General features: G+C 48.4%; 10 protein-coding genes across 10 annotated transcripts; 5 read left to right on the forward strand and 5 right to left on the reverse strand.

The window, feature by feature from the left end:
• Window positions 1–85: 85 nt before the first annotated feature.
• On the forward strand, window positions 86–995 carry LCP9604111_790 (ESCRT-III subunit protein DID4; the record flags this gene model as incomplete). The annotated part of the gene is made up of 5 exons (XM_039071627.1): window positions 86–91; window positions 148–362; window positions 420–480; window positions 548–808; window positions 867–995. 5 exons carry the CDS (start codon window positions 86–88, stop codon window positions 993–995), a joined length of 672 nt encoding a protein of 223 aa, XP_038933338.1.
• Window positions 996–2,218: 1,223 nt separating this feature from the next.
• Window positions 2,219–3,199, reverse strand: LCP9604111_791 (Protein kinase domain-containing protein; the record flags this gene model as incomplete). The annotated part of the gene is made up of 3 exons (XM_039071638.1): window positions 2,219–2,337; window positions 2,423–2,674; window positions 2,737–3,199. The coding sequence occupies 3 exons, from the start codon at window positions 3,197–3,199 to the stop codon at window positions 2,219–2,221; spliced, it is 834 nt and encodes a 277-aa protein (XP_038933339.1).
• Window positions 3,200–5,146: 1,947 nt separating this feature from the next.
• On the reverse strand, window positions 5,147–6,665 carry LCP9604111_794 (uncharacterized protein; the record flags this gene model as incomplete). The annotated part of the gene is made up of 4 exons (XM_039071651.1): window positions 5,147–5,208; window positions 5,257–5,430; window positions 5,481–6,518; window positions 6,569–6,665. 4 exons carry the CDS (start codon window positions 6,663–6,665, stop codon window positions 5,147–5,149), a joined length of 1,371 nt encoding a protein of 456 aa, XP_038933342.1.
• A 512-nt stretch (window positions 6,666–7,177) lies between these two features.
• LCP9604111_795 (uncharacterized protein) lies at window positions 7,178–8,681 on the reverse strand (the record flags this gene model as incomplete). Its single annotated transcript, XM_039071662.1, has 4 exons — window positions 7,178–8,165; window positions 8,221–8,450; window positions 8,506–8,512; window positions 8,560–8,681. 4 exons carry the CDS (start codon window positions 8,679–8,681, stop codon window positions 7,178–7,180), a joined length of 1,347 nt encoding a protein of 448 aa, XP_038933343.1.
• Window positions 8,682–9,063: 382 nt separating this feature from the next.
• Window positions 9,064–10,632, forward strand: LCP9604111_796 (uncharacterized protein; the record flags this gene model as incomplete). The annotated part of the gene is made up of 3 exons (XM_039071673.1): window positions 9,064–9,408; window positions 9,458–9,697; window positions 9,745–10,632. 3 exons carry the CDS (start codon window positions 9,064–9,066, stop codon window positions 10,630–10,632), a joined length of 1,473 nt encoding a protein of 490 aa, XP_038933344.1.
• Window positions 10,633–11,354: 722 nt separating this feature from the next.
• On the forward strand, window positions 11,355–12,314 carry LCP9604111_797 (uncharacterized protein; the record flags this gene model as incomplete). The annotated part of the gene is made up of 2 exons (XM_039071684.1): window positions 11,355–11,427; window positions 11,494–12,314. 2 exons carry the CDS (start codon window positions 11,355–11,357, stop codon window positions 12,312–12,314), a joined length of 894 nt encoding a protein of 297 aa, XP_038933345.1.
• A 2,822-nt stretch (window positions 12,315–15,136) lies between these two features.
• Window positions 15,137–16,303, forward strand: LCP9604111_798 (triose-phosphate isomerase TPI1; the record flags this gene model as incomplete). The annotated part of the gene is made up of 6 exons (XM_039071695.1): window positions 15,137–15,174; window positions 15,264–15,543; window positions 15,630–15,704; window positions 15,816–15,928; window positions 15,994–16,208; window positions 16,275–16,303. The coding sequence occupies 6 exons, from the start codon at window positions 15,137–15,139 to the stop codon at window positions 16,301–16,303; spliced, it is 750 nt and encodes a 249-aa protein (XP_038933346.1).
• A 232-nt stretch (window positions 16,304–16,535) lies between these two features.
• LCP9604111_799 (mitochondrial distribution and morphology protein 10) lies at window positions 16,536–18,082 on the reverse strand (the record flags this gene model as incomplete). The annotated part of the gene is made up of 2 exons (XM_039071706.1): window positions 16,536–17,911; window positions 17,986–18,082. 2 exons carry the CDS (start codon window positions 18,080–18,082, stop codon window positions 16,536–16,538), a joined length of 1,473 nt encoding a protein of 490 aa, XP_038933347.1.
• A 248-nt stretch (window positions 18,083–18,330) lies between these two features.
• On the forward strand, window positions 18,331–19,213 carry LCP9604111_800 (ribosome assembly factor MRT4; the record flags this gene model as incomplete). The annotated part of the gene is made up of 2 exons (XM_039071717.1): window positions 18,331–18,524; window positions 18,667–19,213. 2 exons carry the CDS (start codon window positions 18,331–18,333, stop codon window positions 19,211–19,213), a joined length of 741 nt encoding a protein of 246 aa, XP_038933348.1.
• An 838-nt stretch (window positions 19,214–20,051) lies between these two features.
• Window positions 20,052–21,534, reverse strand: LCP9604111_801 (U1 small nuclear ribonucleoprotein 70 kDa; the record flags this gene model as incomplete). The annotated part of the gene is made up of 4 exons (XM_039071728.1): window positions 20,052–20,827; window positions 20,927–21,020; window positions 21,080–21,207; window positions 21,273–21,534. The coding sequence occupies 4 exons, from the start codon at window positions 21,532–21,534 to the stop codon at window positions 20,052–20,054; spliced, it is 1,260 nt and encodes a 419-aa protein (XP_038933349.1).
• Between the last annotated feature and the right edge of the window lie 214 nt (window positions 21,535–21,748).

Consider the following 21,748-nt stretch of genomic DNA (forward strand, 5'->3'; position numbering starts at 1 on the left):
GATGTCACTATCTCTACTCAGGCTCCCATATTGTACCTGGATTTACTTCTTACCTCGAACCGACTGCCCATAATCCCCTGCAATCATGAATGTAAGCTGCATATTGAATGCTTAAACATGGATATTCACTCACATTAGGTCTCCTAGATTGTCGAGTGGGCTTTCGGAAAGCGCATGACCCCCGCAGAGCGTCTGCGTAAACACCAGCGTGCCTTGGACCGAACACAGCGGGAACTTGACCGAGAGCGAGTGAAACTAGAGAACCAAGAGAAGAAACTGGTACAGGACATCAAGAAGAGTGCCAAAAATGGTCAAGTTGGTGCCTGCAAGATCCAGGCCAAGGATCTGGTTCGGACACGGAGGTCGGTTTCTCTTTATTGTTTACTGATCAAAGCAGCATTGACTGACTGCGACAACAGATATATTCAGAAGTTCTATCAAATGCGCACGCAATTACAGGCTATTTCTCTACGCATTCAGGTATGCGCAAGCTTTCCTCCGCTATCCCTCTTGGTTCCGCGATGCGCTGACTCTTGCTGCTTCCTAGACTGTCCGAAGCAACGAACAGATGATGCAGTCGATGAAAGGAGCCACAATGCTTCTGGGTAGTATGAACAGACAGATGAATCTCCCCGCACTGCAACGGATCGCGATGGAATTTGAACGAGAAAACGATGTTATGGACCAACGGCAAGAGATGATGGATGATGCGATCGACGAGGCCACAGGAATGGAAGGCGAAGAAGAGGAAGGAGAAGATATCTTGAAGGAGGTTTTGGACGAGATTGGTGTCGATCTGAACCAGGCGGTTTGTTGCCCCAAACATTGGAAAGTGGACCCAGCAGGCTAACATATTCCATCTACAGCTTGGCGAAACACCCCAACACATACAGAAAGCACCAGTGAATGAAACTCGAGTTGCGCAGGCTATTGGAGGGGGAGGCAATACTAGTGATGATGACCTCCAAGCAAGACTGGACAGCCTTCGGCGATGATTACGACTCTTCTCTCTTATATGCCATTGATGACGGAGGTGATAATGCGACCTGCTGTTTTGAGCCCTAATTGAGATTACTTGCCTTGCTGTTATTATTAGCATACCTTGGAAGATATTCTAAATACCAATCCATTTCCTTTCAACCTCTTCACATTTCTCTCAATAGGTCAAGGGTGCCTAGCCGTGAACTAGATATTTATACATAAAATCGCATTTTGGCTACATACTGTTGAACAAAATGGTGACTGTTTTCTATTTTCTATGGTACGAGTAATAGGACAGCAGATCGCTATCAAACTCAATTCGACTCCCAGATCTAATACTCCGCTTGTGATTGAAACACCATTCCCGAGATATAAGATTGGAAGCTTTAGGATGGTGCCTCTTCAGGAGGGGGAACTTACTCATATTCACAATCATCAGATGCGCTAGAAGAACCAGAGGAATTATATCTCGGGCTGTTGAGGATGGGGATTGATATACCTTGATCCTGTGATATACTTGGCCATGGAAAACCCCTTCGACCATCTGCACGGGTTTTATCATGGAATTTCTTGATAAAGGGTCTTTTCGAAGGTCGACCAGACTCGAGTTCTTCAGCAGACCAGCGAGAAAACCAAGGAAATGACGATAGCTCTTCCAACGACGGCCGGTCAAATTTATCTCTAGCCAATGTGGCTTGCAGTACATCCCTGCAGTCCTGTGAGAGTGATTCGCTAATTGCTACATCCTCGTTGATCATTCTCTTGCGTCTGCGTTTGACTACTGGATAGAACAGGTCATTGTAAGAGCCATCATACCTAGCGTGCCAGTTCAAACTCCTCGGCACTGGTTTAGGCTCATCCCAGGCCCAGAAGCCATGCAGAAACCCGTAAACCAGCGTTGAATATTTCCACAGGCAAATGTCCCGCTGGTCAACAGGTAAGTAGATACTTTCGATAGAGACATCATCGTGGGATGGATCCCTCCAAATGTCGTACTTCTCCAGTTCGATGGCTCGCTCGGGCATCATTTGGTACTCTTGGTAGGGAATAAAGTGGTCTATTTTCATTGCAAAACCTGATTTCTCAAGCGAGAAGTAGAGCATTCCAAGATCGATTAGTTGAACGTTGAGGTTTTGGTCCATTAGGTAATTCGTCACTGAGATATCAGCATGGCAGACCTTCATATCTGCTAATTCTATCATAGCTTGGAGAAGCTGAGAAGCAACCTTGCAACCTTCTATTTCCCCCAGTTGAGGTTCTTTGGTGGCTGCGGACATAAGATAGCTGCCATCAAAAGATGGAAACGGGGGGTATCTCTTTCGGATGCGCGGTGGTATGGCCCCCTTTGACTTGATCCTGTTGAAATGACCCTCATCAATAACTGAAATGGCTTCATAGCTAGGATCAACGCAGGGGGTCATGAGAATTGCTGTTAGCATACCGTGAGTGTAGACCGAGTTGAGCCGCGGGAACCTTGGACTATCGTCGAGATAGATCAGAAGAAGTGCTTCTTCTGGCATATATCTTTTCTCCCCACTAGCCTCATAGAAGGGTCCCATCTGAGCATTCACACCCGATAATGTGTCCATCCATTGTGTTGTGTGGATTTGAGATTTGATTGCGAATTGTTGAAGGTCCTCCAGGGAAGCACCAGCAGCGCCTTTCTCGCGAGCAATAAATGTGGCACCAAATGCTGTGATCAGTTAGCAGTATATCCATGAAAAAGACATCACATCAAGGGGAGGATGGACTTACTTCCTGCGCCTATGAACCCATATATCTGCACTCGCTCGATAAGGTGCGGACAAAGGCATACTGCTTTCGCAGTCGTCCGCCCCTCAGCACTTAAACGGATGAAATCCCCATATGAAGTGGAGTTGCATTTTTGAAACTCTTCGCTGTCGCACCTATGACCTGAATCGTCCCGGCAATTACACCTCGAGAATTCCTCGTTATTCCGTTTGCCAAACGCTACCCCTAGACGCTCTCGAAGAACCTGACTTACTTGGGGATACCTTTCGGACAATCGGCTTGAGGGGTCTAAAAGTCTTTCGGCATTGCAAGAGAAGCTATCATCGTAGTACTGGTATTTGAATTCGCGGGCCTGCGACGATGGATGGTGTAAAGTATGATTCCCCTTGATTGCGCCCAAGTCTCTCCCTAAGATATAATCAAAAGCGTAAGGATCCTGTTCATTAACGCCCATCTGTTCAGTCATGGCAGTTGATTAAATTAGTCAAATAGACAAAAGTGATGAGTGCAGTGAGGGAAGTCCAAGGAGCAAAGTAGGTCGTTTATATAAAACTCCCAAAGAATGTTCAATGTATTGTTCTCAGAATAGACAAATGAAAGGAATCCTTCGAAACAATTCTTATGAATATCAAAGAGTTCCTTTTTAGAACAATAAACAAGGAGGTCACCTGTAACAAAATTAAGCCACTAAAATCTTATATTTCTCAGATGATGTTCGTATCCAGATAATATTCACCCGGGCGACTTGGGATAGTCATGAGGCTGAAGTTGCCTTGTTTTGAGCCTCTGCGCCCGGGCAAGAAACGAGAATCGGGAAAGAGAAAAGTCAAGTATACGAGCAAACAAGATACATAAATAGGTGTCTATATTCTCCTCAAAGAGTCAGATTTCTTCAAACAGCCAACTTTCACTTCAAAGGAAGAAACAAAGACAATCATTCAACCCTCTGGCCTTACCAACAACAATTCGATGCAAACCTCAAAGGACACCCCAAACACAAACCCATCGTTTCCGGTCGGCCATTTGCGATATGACCAGAAATGTTCGGCCTCCGATTCAGCAAGTCGTGTTTACGAGGGCTTCACATTTTCCAAGGCTATGCTCGAACAAAGTTCCACATGGATCTGTGCGAAACGGACAGACATGCATCGGAATCAAGACGAATACTTCAAAATGGTTCATGAGGGAGCAAATCAACAGTCTGTAGCGCAGCAATACCAGAGCATATCCTCTGATATCAGGCGCGCTCATGTGAATCAACTGATTGCCGAACAAAGGCATAACAATCCACTCGTTGAGTGGAGTTGCGTCTACGTCAAAGAACACACGCAGATGTTCGAGGCCGGAAATTCTCGTTGCGCTTACTATGAGACTGTATCTATGGATGTCATCATCATGCAAAGACCGATGAAGACCCAAGTACATTCCAGAACCTCCATGGGTGGTCCAGTGGCTACTAGGAAAACCTTCCGGCCGGATACAAAGAGTTCATTTATGTGCTCTCGTCACAGGGACATTTCTCTGACGCCAGATCAAAATGGGAAGATCAATGCCATAAACAGCAGCGGCATGAGTCTTGAAGATACTTTAGATTGTTCATCAGAAAGTAATAGCGACCCAGATGATGCATCTATGCTTTCTGACCAATCCGATGAAACATCTGCAACAGACGACCGAGAAAGAATGGAGACCGAGACCGAGACCGGGACCGAGACTGAGTGTCAAGAACCGCGACCAAATCAGGTCTTTGTCCAAAAACAGAATGCCAGTCCTTATCGACGCGAGCCGAGTCATGGACTTCATTTTCGGCGAAAGTCACAAGGATGCAGCGGGAGCCTTGAAAGAAGGCATGGCAGGAATTATCTCCGCGATCAGTTTGAGGTGTCTCCAGTCAAGATTCTTGGCCCACGATGGGCTGAAAGGGTTTGGTCAGGCTCGGTGCCTAGTAGAAGATATCGAATGCAGGTGATGAACGACAATGAGATTCGAAGCCGAATGCTTGATCACCGTGAAGCATGTCTTGGACATCGGGAGCAGTGGCTGAAGAGAGCCTTTTCTGAAGCGCGTCAGCTTGAGCGTCCTCAACCGGTGACAGATCTGCCAACAGTGTGCCGCTGTACCTGTCGGTGCGCGATCAAGGAGGATGTATGACAGATATATTATTTTATTTTGCATACTAATTTGATATGGCTACTGCTTTTTTTTCCTACCATGAGAAGAACTGTTTTTAATTGCATCATTAGTTTGGAATAGTCAGATTTATATAAACAAAATTTGATCAGTCAGGTTTACTAAACGATACACCCTTCCTATTTAGTGCTCATCCTGGCACAGACCCACATTGAGATAGTCCCCCTGTGCTGCCTATCAAGTCGTAACTCCATACCTCTTGCTGCGTTGCTCAATTGCAGATCTAGCGGTTGTTTCTGCCTAGGAAGCACATTACAAGAATAGCAAGGATAATGTACAAAACGCCTAAGTCGAATTAGAAATGCACCACTTGTGTTGGAAGGGATGACTTACTCCAAGTCAAGCTCATACAAGTATAACCGAAGTGTTCCTTGAGGGATCCACCGATGATTGGTCCCAGAACTGTCCCAAGCGATGCAGCAACATCATCAAGAGAGAAAACACGCGACATGCCCCCTTCAGGTCCGAAGATACCAGGTGAATCCTCTTGATAAGCTCTCACAATGGCTGTCAAGAGTCAATAGCAAATACTAAAGTCGGGATAAGGCAGCACTCACCGGAAAGTTCGACGGGGCCCACATTCGTGGTAAAAGGTCGCGCTGCACCAATGGCGAGAATGCAGCCTGTATACAACGCTCCACCTCCGGCCTGAGTACCGGTCCAAGGGAGAATGTTGGTACCGGCTAGGCCCAATAGCCCAAGAATCACCGCTTGAAAACCCGCAGAAGCCATAGCAGGATACCGGACTCCGAAGCGATCACGCAACCACCCAGCCAATGGACTGATAAACAGAGTTGGCATAATGAGACAAGAGAACAAGAACCCGCTTTTTCCGGGGCCCCAGCCGAATGTTTCTTGCACATGAATGGGAAGGGTAGCATGGAAGCTCGTGCCAACCGTTGTTGTCGACACGGCAACGAACAATGCAGTCAGCGCTCGAACATCAGTGAGAATAATATGCCAGAAGTTCCCTGCGGTGGATGGAGTTTGGGCGTTCTCGGGAGCGAGTAACGGGCTGGTAGTGTCATGCGTTTCTGATCCTGTCGATTCTCGCTTGCAATTAGAATTCTCCACTGATCGGCTTTCGATCATGATAAAACGCGCGCCAAAATCTACAGTGAGAAGCAAGAGCGGCAATGACCACGTCGGCCAATAGCCTACAAGTTCCAAGAGCAAACCAGAAATGGATGGCCCGCCTATTAATCCAGTATATATGAAGGACATCATTAAGCCCTCAACCTTGCCCATATTATCTCCACCCACGGTATCAGCCACGGTCGCGAGGCCAACAATCCATACGGAGGATCCGGCAATGCCCTGCATCACACGACCGACGAAGAGAACAGCAAGCGAGGTTGAGCCAGCGACCATGCCAGTACCGATCATACACGCGACAAGCGATAGTAGTAGTGGGAGCTTTCGATTCGAGGTTTTATCAGCGAAGTGGCCGATGATGGGACCTGAAACAACCGAGACGATTCCATGCACGGCGAGAACAAGTGACGTGAGTTCCTGGATCCTGGATTGATTCTCATGTAGTCGCGTACGAAGCATGTACGGTAACATAGGCACAAGGAAGCCATAGAGGAATGTTTCTATGCACTGTCAGCCACTGGCTCAACAAGAGGGCACAGGGTACACGAACCGGCGAACAAGGCAATTGCGACTGTCGAGAGAATAAACCATTTAGAAGAGCGCCAACGGAAGCCTATAGGCTTACTACTGGCATGGACATCCCTCATGTCGACTTGAGTTGTGAGTAGTAAAGTTCAATGCCATGAAAATGCTATAGGAATATCATCATCGCTACAAAAGCAAGGTTTGACCTGCAGGATCGCTGATCCTCAGCTGGGGGCAATTCATGCGACGATAATGCAGGGATAGTGCAGCCGTATCAGACTAGTATTGCCCAGTCTTATAGACTACGAATCGGACTGACCGGGTCTGCAGTCTCCACATAAGATCGAGGGTGAAATTGAAATGACTTATAGAACTGTGGAGACCTGAGGGTTTTGCTTTTTGCTCATACCTATTGGTCCATGTCTCATCCAACTCGTACTAAAGTAGATGATTCTATTCTTTTTTCCTTTGAAAACAAGGCTATGAATGTCCCAGTGTTCAGAAGATAGTACTTGGTACATGCGTGACAATTGTAGATCATCGAATATCGATCACTTTAACATTCTAAAGAGCTCCAAGTAAGACGAAAGAGCAGGCATCATCTGCCCATCTCGACCTGACAGCTTCAGCTAATCTAGTCTTGTGTCTTGTCGATGAAATTAATCACTTTCCGTCCCGTAGTGCTTCTGATGAATCCCGAATAATCACATAGGTATTTCAAATCGAAGAGCTCTTCGTTGTTCCCAAAAACGTTGAAGAATTTTCGTAACTCCTGTGTCAGTTCTTCTTCGCCAATCGTGCCTGGCTCATCGTGCCGAAGCACACGCAGCTCAAGAACAATGTCGAGATGGTGCTTATCTCTTTCATTATACCTCCGGATGATCTGATACTGCAAAATACCCCATGACTCGGTTCGTAGTGCAGCCTGGACAACTGGGAATTCGAAGTACTCGCCGTACCAATCAAAGCTGATTCTTCGGTCGCGTCCATAAATCCGCGCGACTTTGTAGTGAGGTGCATCTTCCGGTGAGATTTTGGCTTTGATCAACTCTGGCAAGGAGTGGAGCGAGCAAACATCACCACAGACATAGCGGATGAGAGGATGACGCAGTCTCTGCAGCGAGGTTTGCACAAGCAGCCCTTTCTCGCCATCAGGAAGAGGCCGAACATCGACATTGCATGGGTCTTGAGGGTCCTCCACAGCAAAAGGGAATACCTCAAGATGCATCAGACGCTGGTCATACACAAAATCGGCGAAGTGTTGCTCCTTCGTGGTCTCTGTCAGCTCGGCTGGCGAAGCGGCCCAAGGCCCAGCTTCCGCACTACCAATTACCGACGAGACAGCTATATTGGGAAAGACAGAGTTCAAAAAGCTGCGCTGGGCCGGGGTCATTGGCTCTGAGGTATACAGCGCCTTGTTTATCAGCAGTTGCCTTCTCTTGTCCTCTGAGAGGGTAGAGATGTATCGCGCTAGCTGAATGATTTGTCCTGCGTCACCGGAAATGGCATTTACTCGATATCCAATGAGTGTCTCGATCATCTGGTCTTGCTCCATCTGGCTGCCAGCACAAAGAACCGTGGCGCCAGACCCCTCGAGCACCTCGGAAATAAGGTCCAAAGCCCTGCAAAAGTTAGATCAGTTTTTCCCCAATTGAATGAATACAAGTCAAAAATTACCTGTAAAGATGTCCCGACACGTGCATTGTCATGATCCAGTCTCCTGGTCCTGTGATCCCACAAGATCGCAAGAGAGATCCAATGGCTGCTCGTTGTTGACGGATCTCTCGCGAATCCGTCGCAAAGACCATTGGAGGCCCTCCACCAGATCCTCCACCAGTCGTGCTGATGTAAGTTCCTTGTCGATATCCATTTCGAGGGTCTTTGTCAGTGGTAAGGCGAGCGATCTCCTTGTATCTAGCACTTTTAGCTATGCAGGAAAGAAATGAAAGCGGGAAAGCTTACAGAGCTTCTTTCCGGGTCAATGGGAATGCTGATAGCTTGAAGTCTGTTGCTGACTCTTTTTGCTTTGCTAGCAGAATAGGTAAATCTTCACTTTTCGTTGGATATGGAGTGTCAGAATAAAACGGGTGGATACTGGCAATGGCCAGAATATCGCCCAAGTCGAAGCAGTTCGTCATCTTCAGATAAGACGCAAACTTCAGGTATGAGCACAGTGCATGCTACAATCAGCAAACTTGAGCATTTATGAGCTCAATATGGAAGTATTTATTAGTCAATTCTATAGGTAAAGTGGGTTCTGGTGGCGGGAGGTGGAGTACATTATTCAATAGTAGCGTCGCGCTAATGTGCCTATAAATGTGGACCAGATGGAGACCCCTAGGGATGCAGATCGCCTCATGCATTAGTATGTACTAGTATTCATTAGTTGTATCAATACCGGTGTATTTGACTCAAAAACACCAGTGAGGTATACCTATATCAAGACCGCCACTTAAGAAATGCAGCCGCCAGAATATCATGTCCATTTAGAACAACTTTTACATCACCGCGGGCGCAACTATGAAGAAGCCAGTGAACCATTTTAGCAGTATTTGCTTTCCCCAAAGTGGTGAAAATTTCTTTCACCCAGCAGATATTGACCCCGAGACTCGATCCGCTCTACTTGAGAAGTATCATCTCGAGCTCGAGAAGTGTAGCCGTCGGGAGACGTGGGCTGGTGATGCCCACCATAAATCGGTGCCTTATCCAGTGCTTGGCAACGAAGCTCATCAACGTCAGCTTTCAGAGCTAAGCGAGGCATTGGTTCTAGCAATTACCGATATTGTGGAACGATGGTGGTCGGATGTTGAGGCCCGCTTTCCAAAGCGGATGCCGGTCGAACCAGTTGAGGAAAATCTGCTGCAAGTGAGTCTGAATCCTTGGAATTTTGTTGATTCTTGCTAAAGTGGTTAAGTGGATGCAACAACTGGATGCACATGTACTTCGTCCATTCAGATCCTGTCAAGGCTCCTGGAGGCCCGATTTTCTGCTTGAATCGTCGGATGACCCCGAGCGGATCGAGAATTATCGAATCTGTGAGATCAACGCTCGGTTTTGTTGGAATGGATTCCTCTTTACTGCATTTGGCCAACAGGCCCTTCTGAATATGGGTGTCGAGCAATATGGTATCAAGGGAGCCACAGACCCGCAAAAGGTCAGAACCTCGCGTGCCTATACATAATAGATACTGATACAGTACAGGTCATTACTGGTTTGAACAGCCTTTTTGATTCTTCACTCCCCTTACATCTAGTCAAGGGGGAGGAGTACGGATACGATATCCACATGTTCGTCCCATATGCACAGCGTTGCCTGGGGATGGATGTTAAAGTCATTCCTCCCGAGAGTCTCCGGTTGATACCCGCTGCAGCTCCCGGTGGATACAAATTATACTGTCTGTCTGGGGAAAATACCAAACAGCCGACAATATTGAATGATGCCGGCGAGTCTTTAGAAGAAGTGCATCAGCTAGGTGTGGAACTGCATCAACGAGAGTTGCTTGCCATGAGCTTTGAAATGCTTCAGCAAATCAGCCTGAGATGTTTCAACGACCTGCGTACTGTGCTTCTCGTTCATGACAAGCGCATGTTAGGCTTAGTTCAAGAAGAACTGGATTCACTGGTTGCACGAAACGTACTCTCGCCGCACCAAGCAGGGATACTTGATAAAGGACTTGTCCACACGATAATACCCGGATCAGACAAATTGGAGCATTTCATATCCAGGTGCCAGACAGACGTCTTTACCAAGGACAACTATCTGCTTAAGCCAGTTCGCAGTGGTAAGGGAGCGGGGATCTTATTTGGTGATCAGGTCACACAGGAGGAGTGGATGTCACTTCTCCAGGGCATGCGAGATCCTCGCCTAAAATCTGGGAAAACAACCTATGTTGTTCAGAAGCAAATTCAACAACGGATATATGATGTTCTGCTTGAAGAGGACGCTGGAGTTGGAAACTTTCCTCTTGTCGGAACCTTTCACATCACCAATGGCGCATTCCTCGGCCTTGGACTCTGGCGAAGCGGCCCCGGTCGAATTTGTGCTTTAAGTCGTGGGGGAGCCTGGATGTGTTCAGTGATTCAACAGTGACGAAGACTGATTTCCCTGGGGCCAATACTGTTCGAGACATCTCATCTCACTATCTAGTCTGATTTCATCTTACGCTATAAGATTTGCCCTTTTGTTACTCTGGTTCAATGAAGATACTTTCAGAAATGACCAGGCATGCCTAAGATCTTAGATGGGCTGCATGTAACTAGCTTACCCCGTATAACTAGGTGTGGACTATGTGTGTAAGGTCCATGTCTCTGTAGCATAGACTAGATCTACGGAGCAATCACCGAGAGTGCAGCCAGTGCATCGGCCTCCGCCAATTCCGGATCGTCAAATATCAACCTCACATATGACCGTATTGGTACATGATACACGATACGATAAATGTCAGCTTGGTTCAGCTGACTGAGGAAGCGTAGGTAAAGCAGGGAGTGGCGTAACAAGTATCCACTCCTCACGATTGATTATGGGCATGAGAAGAAACCATTAGCAAACGAAAACCTTCTTTCCGACGCATCCAATTTCCTCGCAGCCGCTAAAGCAGTGAGATCTGCTTGCATATGGAGAAATCATACTTTAGCTCAGCCGTACTTGGTATAATGTCGTGGGTCAATTTTTGTTCCAGGAATGTGGAGGTGGCTCGCGAGCAAGCATGATGAAGTAGGTGCGAGGGATGAGCAATCGTCGGTATATATTCAATGTATAAAACACTCTGGTACCCTTGGTCCTCGCCTTCTTCCATCCTATCATCATTAATAATGGCTACAATCCAACGATTAACGAGATCTCTCCCCACGACAAGGAAGCAAGTCGTTCAAGTACCTAGAATATGTGAGCTTTGAGTCCACACTCTTCTCCCCATATTTGCTAATGAAAATTGCCATTTTGGACCTATAGCACGTCTCACAGTCTCGAATCCTGCCACTGCTTCCCAACATGACCACCTGCGTACTGTCCATCACACCCTTCAGAGTGCCGGCGTTCTACAAATCCAACTCGGCTTCCCCGATGACGAAAGCACTTACCTTCACAAACTATTATTGAATTTGCACCAACACCACGGCCATGGACTACCGATCACACACAGTGCAAATCGAGGTTGGATGTGGGACATTCGGCCCAGCCCCGAAAGCTTCCAGAGCAACAATACTCAAGCTCGATCTGAGACCATGGAAGAATTCCCTTGGCACACAGATTGCAGCTATGAGAGCTCTCCACCGCAATACTTCGCCCTCCAGGTTCTTCAGCCAGATCGATGTGGGGGCGGTACATTATCCGTCTTGAATGTCGACGAATTGCTCACACTTCTCTCACCTTCCACCCTTGAGACCCTCTTCAGCCCCAATTTTCAGATCACTGTCCCACCCGAGTTCGTCAAAAGTCAGGCAGATACACAGATCGTCGGTGGCCTGCTGGCAATTAGCCCCGAGACGAACGCCATCAAGCTCCGCTTCCGGGAGGACATTGTTGTGCCGCTCACAAATCAGGCATCTGAAGCGCTAGCTGAACTGAAATCCGTCCTGTTGGGCCCAGCAGCCCATTCCCGAATACTCAACTTGAGAGCCAAGAATCTCCCGCGTGGGTCGATCATTTTGATGGACAATGGACGCTGGCTCCACGCACGGAACGAAGTCAAGGACCCAGATCGACATTTGCGACGAGTGCGTTGGGACGCTCGGCAATTTGCCAGACCTTCCGCTGCTCATCTAGGTTTGTAATTGCGCCATGAGATACCAAGCCTGCGCTCAGCATGTTTGGTTGCATTTTCTTCTCATAATTGAGATTATATAGTATAACTCAATGCATTTCCGGTGTCATTGTCACTTGCCTATACTATTGTTTTGAAAATCAAAATCCTTTCTCGCACCATCTACTATGTGGATCTTCTAAGCCCGATTGGGTTTGTTATCCAGCCACGTACCTTCCACAGTGGCCGAACAATGCCGAGGAATGGACTCCTCTTTCGATGGGGCTTCAGCTGTAAGAACACGGGTTCCTGACCTGTACCTTGACCCATATATATGGGTTCGCCCCGCTGGATCAGATTTGTGTTTTTTTTCCGGTGGTACAGGGTCTATCTCCCGCTTGCAAAGTCTGGATGGCATCGGAACTGCAGATGGCAGATCGAAAGCGATCGACACAAAGTTCCTGGATTTGGTAGCATATTGGCAATGGCAAATGCCCCTGGCGTTGCCATACAGTGAGTGTATGTACTCCGTATTTGGCGGTACTCCTATATAGTTACCGCCATATATACCGCCCACTTGTTAAAATACTACCATAGGTTAACTAGTTATGTGTTATAGACCGGCAGAACTGGCAGAATTGAAATAGCGGTACGGAGTACGGAGTACTCCGTATAATGCAAAATCCTTCCCAACACTTCAGAAGTCCCACTGTATATGCGCGCAGCTCGCTTAAATAGAAAGACAAGTGCTCAACCAACACCCAGTCTTCATATCACATGCGTTTCCTAATACTCTGAGACACCCCCAGGCTTGATTCCAGAAATTATCTCCACATTTGTATGTTGCCTAATCCGTGAGTTGGCTCTTGCTGGGAAGGAAGCTCAGGGTTCACTGCACTCTCGGCGTACTATATTACCTTGGCAAATAACCAATGTCTTGGCTGAACTCAATGTTACAGTTTGTGTGTGTATAATTTACTATGACCCATCGCGGGTTGAATATCACATCACGTGACATTTATAGATCCAATGACTGACATCTTCCTTGGCTAATATTCTGACTACTTTCCTTGACTGCTGTGTGGTGACATAGAAAGACGACCCCGATCTTGGGAGGAAGTGAATTCAAATTCGGAGAATTCTTAGGCGAGAACTGAGACACCTTTCTCAAGCATAGCTATCTTATATTATCCGTCGGAAGAGCATAACTATCTGAATAGTACAGAGTGTCTAGTATCAATTTGCTTCGCTCGACATCGCAGCTGCAGATCTCGCGTCCTCCTTTTGGAGGACCAAGAAAAACAAGGAACAGATATACTCGAGTTTGAATAATGAGCAGTATCTATTACATCTTTTTCTGGAGCTCTGCCTTCAGGACGACTTAATTACCTAGTTTATACGGCAGTAGCCCCTCGTTGAACCGGAATTTCGGTTATTTACTTTCAAGTTTGTTAGTGGAATTCTAAAATCGTTGTTTGCGAAATGTCTACTCCATGCATTGATAATGTTGGAGCTGTCACAGGTTGGAAACACTCTAGTAAGAATGGGTCTATACCCAATCAATAGTACTAGGAGGAGCGCTCCGCCAACTATTCCATGAAGACTTCAGGAAGAGACAAGCAACTGCGTACTGCAAGGAGAGCTTTCCTTGGACAATAGACCAAAAATTTGCCATTCTAGGAACGTCTAGAGTCACTTACCTTGCACAATAGCTCACATCCTCTCGTGATGTCTTTTTTGTATGTCTTCTGTTCCACAACGATAAAAGGAATAGAAAAAGGCGTTAGGAGTGGCTATATCATCTCGTGATACCATTGTGGTCTTAGAGCAAACAAATAAAACTCGTGATATGTAATTCTGAAGACTAAGGCCGAATTTTTAAGTATCTTGCTTACAGCTCTCCGAGTATGAGAATAAGACATAAAGGTTCAGACCAAAAACTTCATATATAAATGGCCCTGTCATCTAAATTACTGGCTACATATAACACTCTGGCGTCTTTCCCAAGCGCTGCCTACTTGCTACTTGTATAAATCGCCCAAGATTGTTCAATCCCTCGCTCTTGATCATCACTGATAGGCTCGAAATCAACAGCGCTGGTATCTTGTTCATCCTTTAGTGCTTGCCTCTTCCTTTGAGAGTGGACACACAAAGAAATAACATTATCTCTTGTATCGTGCTTGGTTTGAGATCGACGATAATGGCAGACATCACGAGCAGATTTAGATAGCCGCTCAACGAGGAATCGAGAGCATAAGAGATATGATAGTTGAGTAGTAGACAAATCGAGTCTGAATCTTTTGACCTTGACCATCATTAGTTGTAAGCTTAAGGGTCTTGAGTGCATTGGGGGTAACCTCAAGAGTCAAGACCCTCCGATAGACTTGTGAAATTCCTCGCATCATGGTCGAAGGAAGTGGCTTTGACAAGATGGGCTCATTCGATCGTAAGATCGGTAAATTGAAAAGAACAGGGACAACGAAGATTATTACAGGGCTGATTGACTAAATGTTGAGCCAATTGATGGGATGTGAACCTGGGGCCATAGGAAGACAGTAGCCTCGCCTTTACTGTGGGTTTAGCTTTGCTGGCATGTTGGGCCGCAGTATGTTGTAGGTATGGTAAAGTACTGAGTGGAGGGGTCTTTCTATGTTGGAGGGGCATTAAGGGATGACGTAATTGAGCGCTAAACCCAGAGAAGCAAAACTAACTTGAAAGGGAAATTCATCGTTTACATAACCGATTTACTTTCCCAGAGTCCCTTCTCCCGGCCAAGTCTTCTTCTTCTTCCATAGCTATCAACATTCCTGAAACTTCTTCTTTCTCTTTTCCATCCCCTCATAAACTTTCAATATGCCTCGCCAATTCTTCGTCGGTGGTAACTTCAAGATGTACGTTGTCTCAAGCTATGCTACCCCGCGGTCTCAAGCCCCTCACATTTTACCAATGCCTACTCGTTCGCGCAATTGACCCTATAAAGGAACGGTGTTGCTAAGAGCATCACCGAAATCGTGAAGAACCTCAATTCCGCCAAGCTTGACGACAGCACCGAGGTCGTCATCTCTCCTCCCGCCATCTACCTCGCTCTGACCCGCGAGCTGGCCGACCCCAAGATTGGTGTCGCTGCCCAAAACGTTTACGACAAGCCCAACGGTGCTTTCACCGGTGAGATCAGTGTTGAGCAGCTCCGCGATGCCAAGATCAACTGGGTTGTTATCGGCCACAGCGAGCGCCGAGTGATCCTGAAGGAGTCTGATGATGTATGCATACCCCGCAGTCCCCGAAACCCCAATCATCCTCAAACACTGCAGCCGAATGAAGCATCAACTAACCACTGCCCCAATAGTTCATTGCCCGCAAGACCAAGGCCGCCATTGAGGGCGGTGTCTCTGTCATCTTCTGTATCGGAGAGACCCTCGAGGTACGTCATTAGAACCCGGTTTTCCCATTTTCGTTCCGATAGTGGGTCATCGGGTCCAGATCGGCTATATGTCTTCTGAATGCATCCCGCTCACACCCGATTCTTATGTAGGAGCGTGAGGCCAACAAGACCATCGAGGTCGTCACCCGTCAGCTTGACGCTGCCGCCAAGGAGCTGAGCGCAGAGCAGTGGGACAAGGTCGTCATTGCCTACGAGCCTGTCTGGTATGAACTTATCGCATTGCTTCTAAATCAACATACCCCTGGACATATCTAACATGTATTTGTAGGGCTATTGGCACTGGAAAGGTCGCCACCACTGAGCAGGCTCAGGAGGTCCACGCCGCTATCCGCAAGTGGCTCGGCGAGGCTATCTCCGCCCACGCTCAGGAGAGCGTTCGCATCATTTACGGTGGCTCTGTCAGCGAGAAGAACTGCCGTGAGCTCGCTACCCAGCCCGATGTTGACGGTTTCTTGGTTGGCGGTGCCAGCTTGAAGCCTGCCTGTAAGTTCTTAGCACCTGCCCATCTACCGATTTGTTCACCAAATTGGTACTAACCAACTTCTACAGTCGTCGACATCATCAACGCCCGCATCTAAGGGATTTCCGAAAGAAACCAATACCCCCATAGTGCCCCTATCATCAGAGCAAAAAGCTCTGTGATGTAGGCGTCAGAAGATAACAGCTTGGAAATTCCAGGAAATTATCACGAATCTATGTACATTTCTGAAGTATATTTCGATAACACATAATCGTTGCTACCCAGCGGAGCAGTTATTTCCTTAGCCAAACAGACTGCCCAATGATATGCGCCTAGACAACACATGTAACCTATGAAGAATACAACACCGAGACCCCAACCCCCCGCCAATACGACATGCCAGGACCCCCACCTCCACTCTGGGCCGAGCCGGTGGCCGAAACCGAAGAAGCAGAAGGCGACAATGAGAAGGAACCCGGACCTAGCCCAACACCCGCGCTCACTAGAAGCTCCTTAACACGGCCTTCCCAGAGAAGCCGCACATTCCAAGATTGGTCAATGCGCAGCTTAATGACAGAATCACTTGTCTCGGCCTCGCCGTGAGCGTTGGAGCCTACGGGGCCTTCAGGTTGAGCCGGGTCCGCTAGAAGCGGGGAAGCCGGTGAGCCAGGCAGGGAAACGCTGAAGTCATGCATGCGTACTTTGCGGCGGGCCCATTCGAGATCGTCGTGACTGGGGGAGCTGGGATTCTTGGATTGACGCCATAGCTCGCAGCCGGCGACCATTTCACTTTCCCAGCTGTAGACGTTAAAGCCGAAACGAGAGCTGAAGGCAAGGTTAGGCGAGGCGCGGAGGGAATATGTTGTAGATAAAGAGCCCACAATCGGGGCCAATGTTAGTGTTAGAGTGTAGGGGAAGGTCGATATAGGTGTCCGGGTGCTGGAATGTGATGATGATGGCAGGACCTTTGTGGCTGCGGGTAATGTGGTGAATCGCAGGCCGGTTGACATGCCAATCAGTGATGATATCGGGGAATAGTACGCCTCTGCACCTGCGGACAGGAGGGACGATGGCGGCGGGACGTCGTCGTGAATGTATCGAGGATCTGGGCCGAAGTTCCAGAGTCCGCGCCAACCGAACAGGGCGTTGTCTGTGCTGAAGAGGTACTCATTGCTGTACTTGCCCGTGTCGTGGGATAGCTGGGTGAGCATTGAGGCCTGTGGAGCGGACTTGGATTGCGGTGGTCCCCGAGTTGAGCAGACAGCTAGCGACAGCTGCATATTCGTAGAGATTCTGCGTAGAAAGAGCGCATATAGAGTGGAGGGAGGTGGAAGATGGAGAGAAGCATGGAGCAGAGTAGCTTTACGCTTTGCCTCGCTTTCTTCGCTATTTTCGCTATTTTCTCCGTCTTTAGGATTTGGTGGTTCTGGGTGGCTTCCGTCTGTGAGCCCGGGAATGCTAACGCCGTCTAAGAGCGAGTCATATCCCCAGGTCTGGATTGGGGCCGCGGGGGCCTGCACTTGACGGTATCCCGGGCATATCTTTCGAAGCGGGATTGACGCACTTCTGCTTGGTAGGTCGTTAAATGGCACGGTACTAAATAGATATGACACAGATCCATCGAGCAAGCCAACGGTGCCAAGTGTGTAACTGGTCGCGAAATGGGGAGTGGACAGTGACGAGAGGTGAACGCGCAACCGTTCGGGGGTCGAGAAGTCCAGGATCGCTGTAACAACTGTGTTAGGCCAGCAACTTCCATGCCCCATAGAGAGACTTTGGGGGGATAAATCAATTACATACATTGAGCGGTGGTGTTGAGTGACGAGTACGAGTTGTCGCGATTCCAGTGGGTCGCCTCGGCGAAGGACAGCTGGATGTAGTCCATAAAGTCCAGCATTGTCCAGGCTCAGCCCTTGCAGGTGACAATATGACTAGCACCGTGAAACCAAACAAGATCGTTCGTAGCAAGCGCAATTGAAGACCCGACCCTGAGAGATCACAGCTGATTGCCCCATTCAGGTTAGCGTTGGATAAGCCCGGCGGTGGGTTAATCCGGTTATCAGCGAAGAAAAAATGTCTGTGGGGGAAACATCTAACCTTCTGCCTGAATTCATTGAACCACCAATTCCAAAATCATAATTCAATATGCCTCGTTCAAAGCGTGCGCGCATCGTCCACGAGTCCAAGACTGCCAAGAAAGATCACAAGGAGCAGACCCGGCGCCTATTCGCCAATATCCGGGAATGTATTGAAGAATATGATCATCTTTTTGTCTTTGCGGTCGATAACATGCGGAACACCTATTTGAAGGATGTGCGCACTGAATTTGCCGATAGCCGGTAAGAATCATTGCTCCAATCGGAATTTGCATAAGATATTGAATCGGAAAAAGCGCTTGATCAACAGCGGTGGATCCGATATCAAATATTTATATGCAAATCCTTCAACCAAAAGATCAGTTGTCTAATTATGTCTTTCCAGAGTTTTCTTCGGCAAGACCAAGGTCATGGGCAAGGCCCTTGGCGCTGATGTCGAAAGCGAAGCCGCTCCCAACCTGCGCAAACTCACTCCTTTCCTCGCCGGTGCCGTTGGATTGCTATTCACCTCCCGCACTCCGGAATCAGTGATCGACTACTTCGAGAACTTCCGTCCCCAGGATTTCGCTCGCGCTGGAACTGAAGCCACTCGCTCTTTCACTATTCCCAATGGCCTGGTCACCGCACGGGCCGGCGAGATCCCTGCTGAGCAGGACGAGCCTGTCAGCCACACCATTGAGCCCGCGCTCCGCAAGCTCGGTGTCCCCACCCGTTTGGTGAAGGGCAAGGTTATGCTTGAGTTGACTGAGGGTCAGGAGGGCTACCCCGTATGCAAAGAGGGAGAAACTCTGGACTCGCGACAGACTACGTTGATGAAGATGTTCGGTATCACCTCGTCCGAGTTCAAGGTTGACCTCAAGGCCTACTGGACGCGGAGTACTGAGGAGGTCAAGATCCTCGAGACTGAGGGTGGAATGGATGTTGATGCATAGATGGGGATCTTCATATTTTTCCGTTTTTTATTTCTTCTCTTTCCCATTCGGCTTCCGTGTGGCCGAAAAAAAGAACTCTGCTGGGCATCTTTTGGAGTTTGGTGAGGGCGCTTTCTTTGCAAATATATTGAAGACTTGTGTGTTTTATCTCTCTTTCTCTCGCATCCTTATACAGGAGGCTTTCCCTCCTGCTGGATTATGAGCCTATGACAAGATTCGGATACCAGGTCGAAAAAAGTCTACAAATTTACCTCGTTCTTGGACATATATCAACCGTAGTGCAGAACCGCTAGCTGTATTGCCTAGACTTTCATCTATCTAGCAAGATACCTGCCTTTCAGTCGTTTCACATGGTCCTTACCTGGTCTTACCTGATGGTTCACCAGATTCCATTTTTGCGCGGAAGAGGACAGAACTAAAATACAATACTTACCCCTGCAGAGAAAACGAAATCTCATAGGACCAAGGGGAAAAAAGGGGGAAAGAAAAAAAAAGCATTGGAAAACGAGTCAAGAAAACACGAAGGGAAATAAGAATAGATAGAACGGGGAATACAAGCACAATTCATGAGAATCTCCGTCTGCCGAGGAGTTTAGATGGACCAAGCAGGGGATGTGGTGAATAACCACTTTGACATCGAGTTGTGATGTTGGTATGAGGTGGAAAACATTGACGGTTGTGAGCGTTCGAAATGAATTGCACATGGGCCAATTCATGATTTACCCCCTTACCCTTGAGAAAGAGTGATACAACTGGGTAGATCAGTGATACCCACCAGTACACCAGCAAACCCAGACTTCATCGGAAAGAGGTAAGACCCGGGGGATAAGTGAAGGGTTTAATACCTTCTCCTGGAACGAGGATCATCGTGTCCAGGTTCATCCTCACGGTTTCGCTTGCGTCCATAATCCTCCCGGCCGCCGTCACGACCGCCGTCACGACCACCATCACGGCCACCGCCGCCATACCTGTCACCACGTTCACCACGTTCACGGTCCCGGTCGCGGAATCGGTCTCCGTTTCGGTCTCCAGTGCCTCGATCTCCCATGCGGTCACGATCACGATCTCTGTAACGGTCGTCACGGTCATAGTCGCGGCGGTCACGGTCAGCGTAGCTATCTCGAGGCCGCACAGGCTCCGAATTGCTGCCAGTTGCACCACGGTCGAATCTGCCACCGGCGCCACCACCGCGGTCACCACGATCACCACCGAAGCTACCACCTCTGAAACCTCCGCTACGTCCACCGCCAGGGCCGGAGGGCGCGTTAGGGGGAGCCTGTCCACCGAAGCCGCCACGGTTGCCCTGGTATCCGATACCACCGCGAGGACCACCGAAGCGATCATTGCCACCGCGGAAACCTCCACCACGGAAACCACCACCTCCACCTCTGCCCCCGAAGCCTCCGCGGAATCCGCCTCCATACCCACCCGGTCCAGATGGTGCGTTGAAACCAGGTCCACCACGGGGGAGTTGCGCAACCTTGGTGTATCCGCGCCCTCCGAGACCGCCACCAAGGCGACGGGGCTTCCACCCCTTGGTGGTGCGGCCACGCTCGACATCTACCACAACTGGTCGTCCCTTGATACTGAAGTTCTCTGTGTCTTTGTAGGCCGCTGATATTGATGAAGGAACTGGGGTCAGCAACATTTCTTACCGCAAGACGAATTAAACGGGTGGGTTGGATGCCAAGTAAATTGCCATGGTTGTGATACCTTTCATATCCTTCTCGCGCTCGAACACGACAAATGCATAGCCTCTGTGGGGTTTCTTTTTCTTGTCTGATACTGTATCTTTGATGATGGTAATCTGGAATCACAAAGTTAGAGCTGTTTATATTCACAAGGGATAAGGAAAACAAGACATACTCTTTCAATGGGACCAAATCGGCCAAACTCTCGTTCCAGGTCAGCTTCTTTGGCTTCATAACTGAGGCGTGAGACAAAGATAGTCCTGAATGGGTCGCCTCGAGCTTGAGGATCTTTATCCGGATTGTCTGTAAGACATAGCCACGTTAGCCTCTTGAAATAATGTGAAATGTGAAAAGAGGATAAAGCGTACAGTTTTGCAGTCCATCCGCTATCTGCTTCTCTAACTGCTCTTTCTTCTCGACTTTCTCGCGCAATTTGCGCTGCACCCCGCTTTCAGTTGCGTTGTAGGGAACTTCATCGGCAAAAGTTTTAGCATCGGCAAGGAACTGGGCAACCCCAGAGATAGTGCTCTTCTGGCAGTCATCTGGTGCGCGATCGCCTGGAGGCAGATATCGAAGGGGTGGACGCGGCTGGAACAGCGCCAGAAGTGGCGGGGGTAGCTTATCCGTCATACTGAGTGTGAAACCAATGCAGATAAAGTGGGGATGTGAAGTAAAGACGATATGTGGAAGATGAGTGAAACCTCAGGAGTCAGAGCTTCGTGTCGCAGTTGTGGTCTTAGCGGGTCGAATGATCAAAGTGCTGCACACGCCATTGGTAGCGTGACTCACCGCCCTTACCAATCACGTGCACCAGAAAATGCCCCGAGAGCCATCGCGACTTGTA

Source organism: Penicillium roqueforti (assembly GCF_015533775.1).
Source record: "Penicillium roqueforti strain LCP96 04111 chromosome Unknown scaffold_01, whole genome shotgun sequence".
Taxonomy (NCBI): domain Eukaryota; kingdom Fungi; phylum Ascomycota; class Eurotiomycetes; order Eurotiales; family Aspergillaceae; genus Penicillium; species Penicillium roqueforti.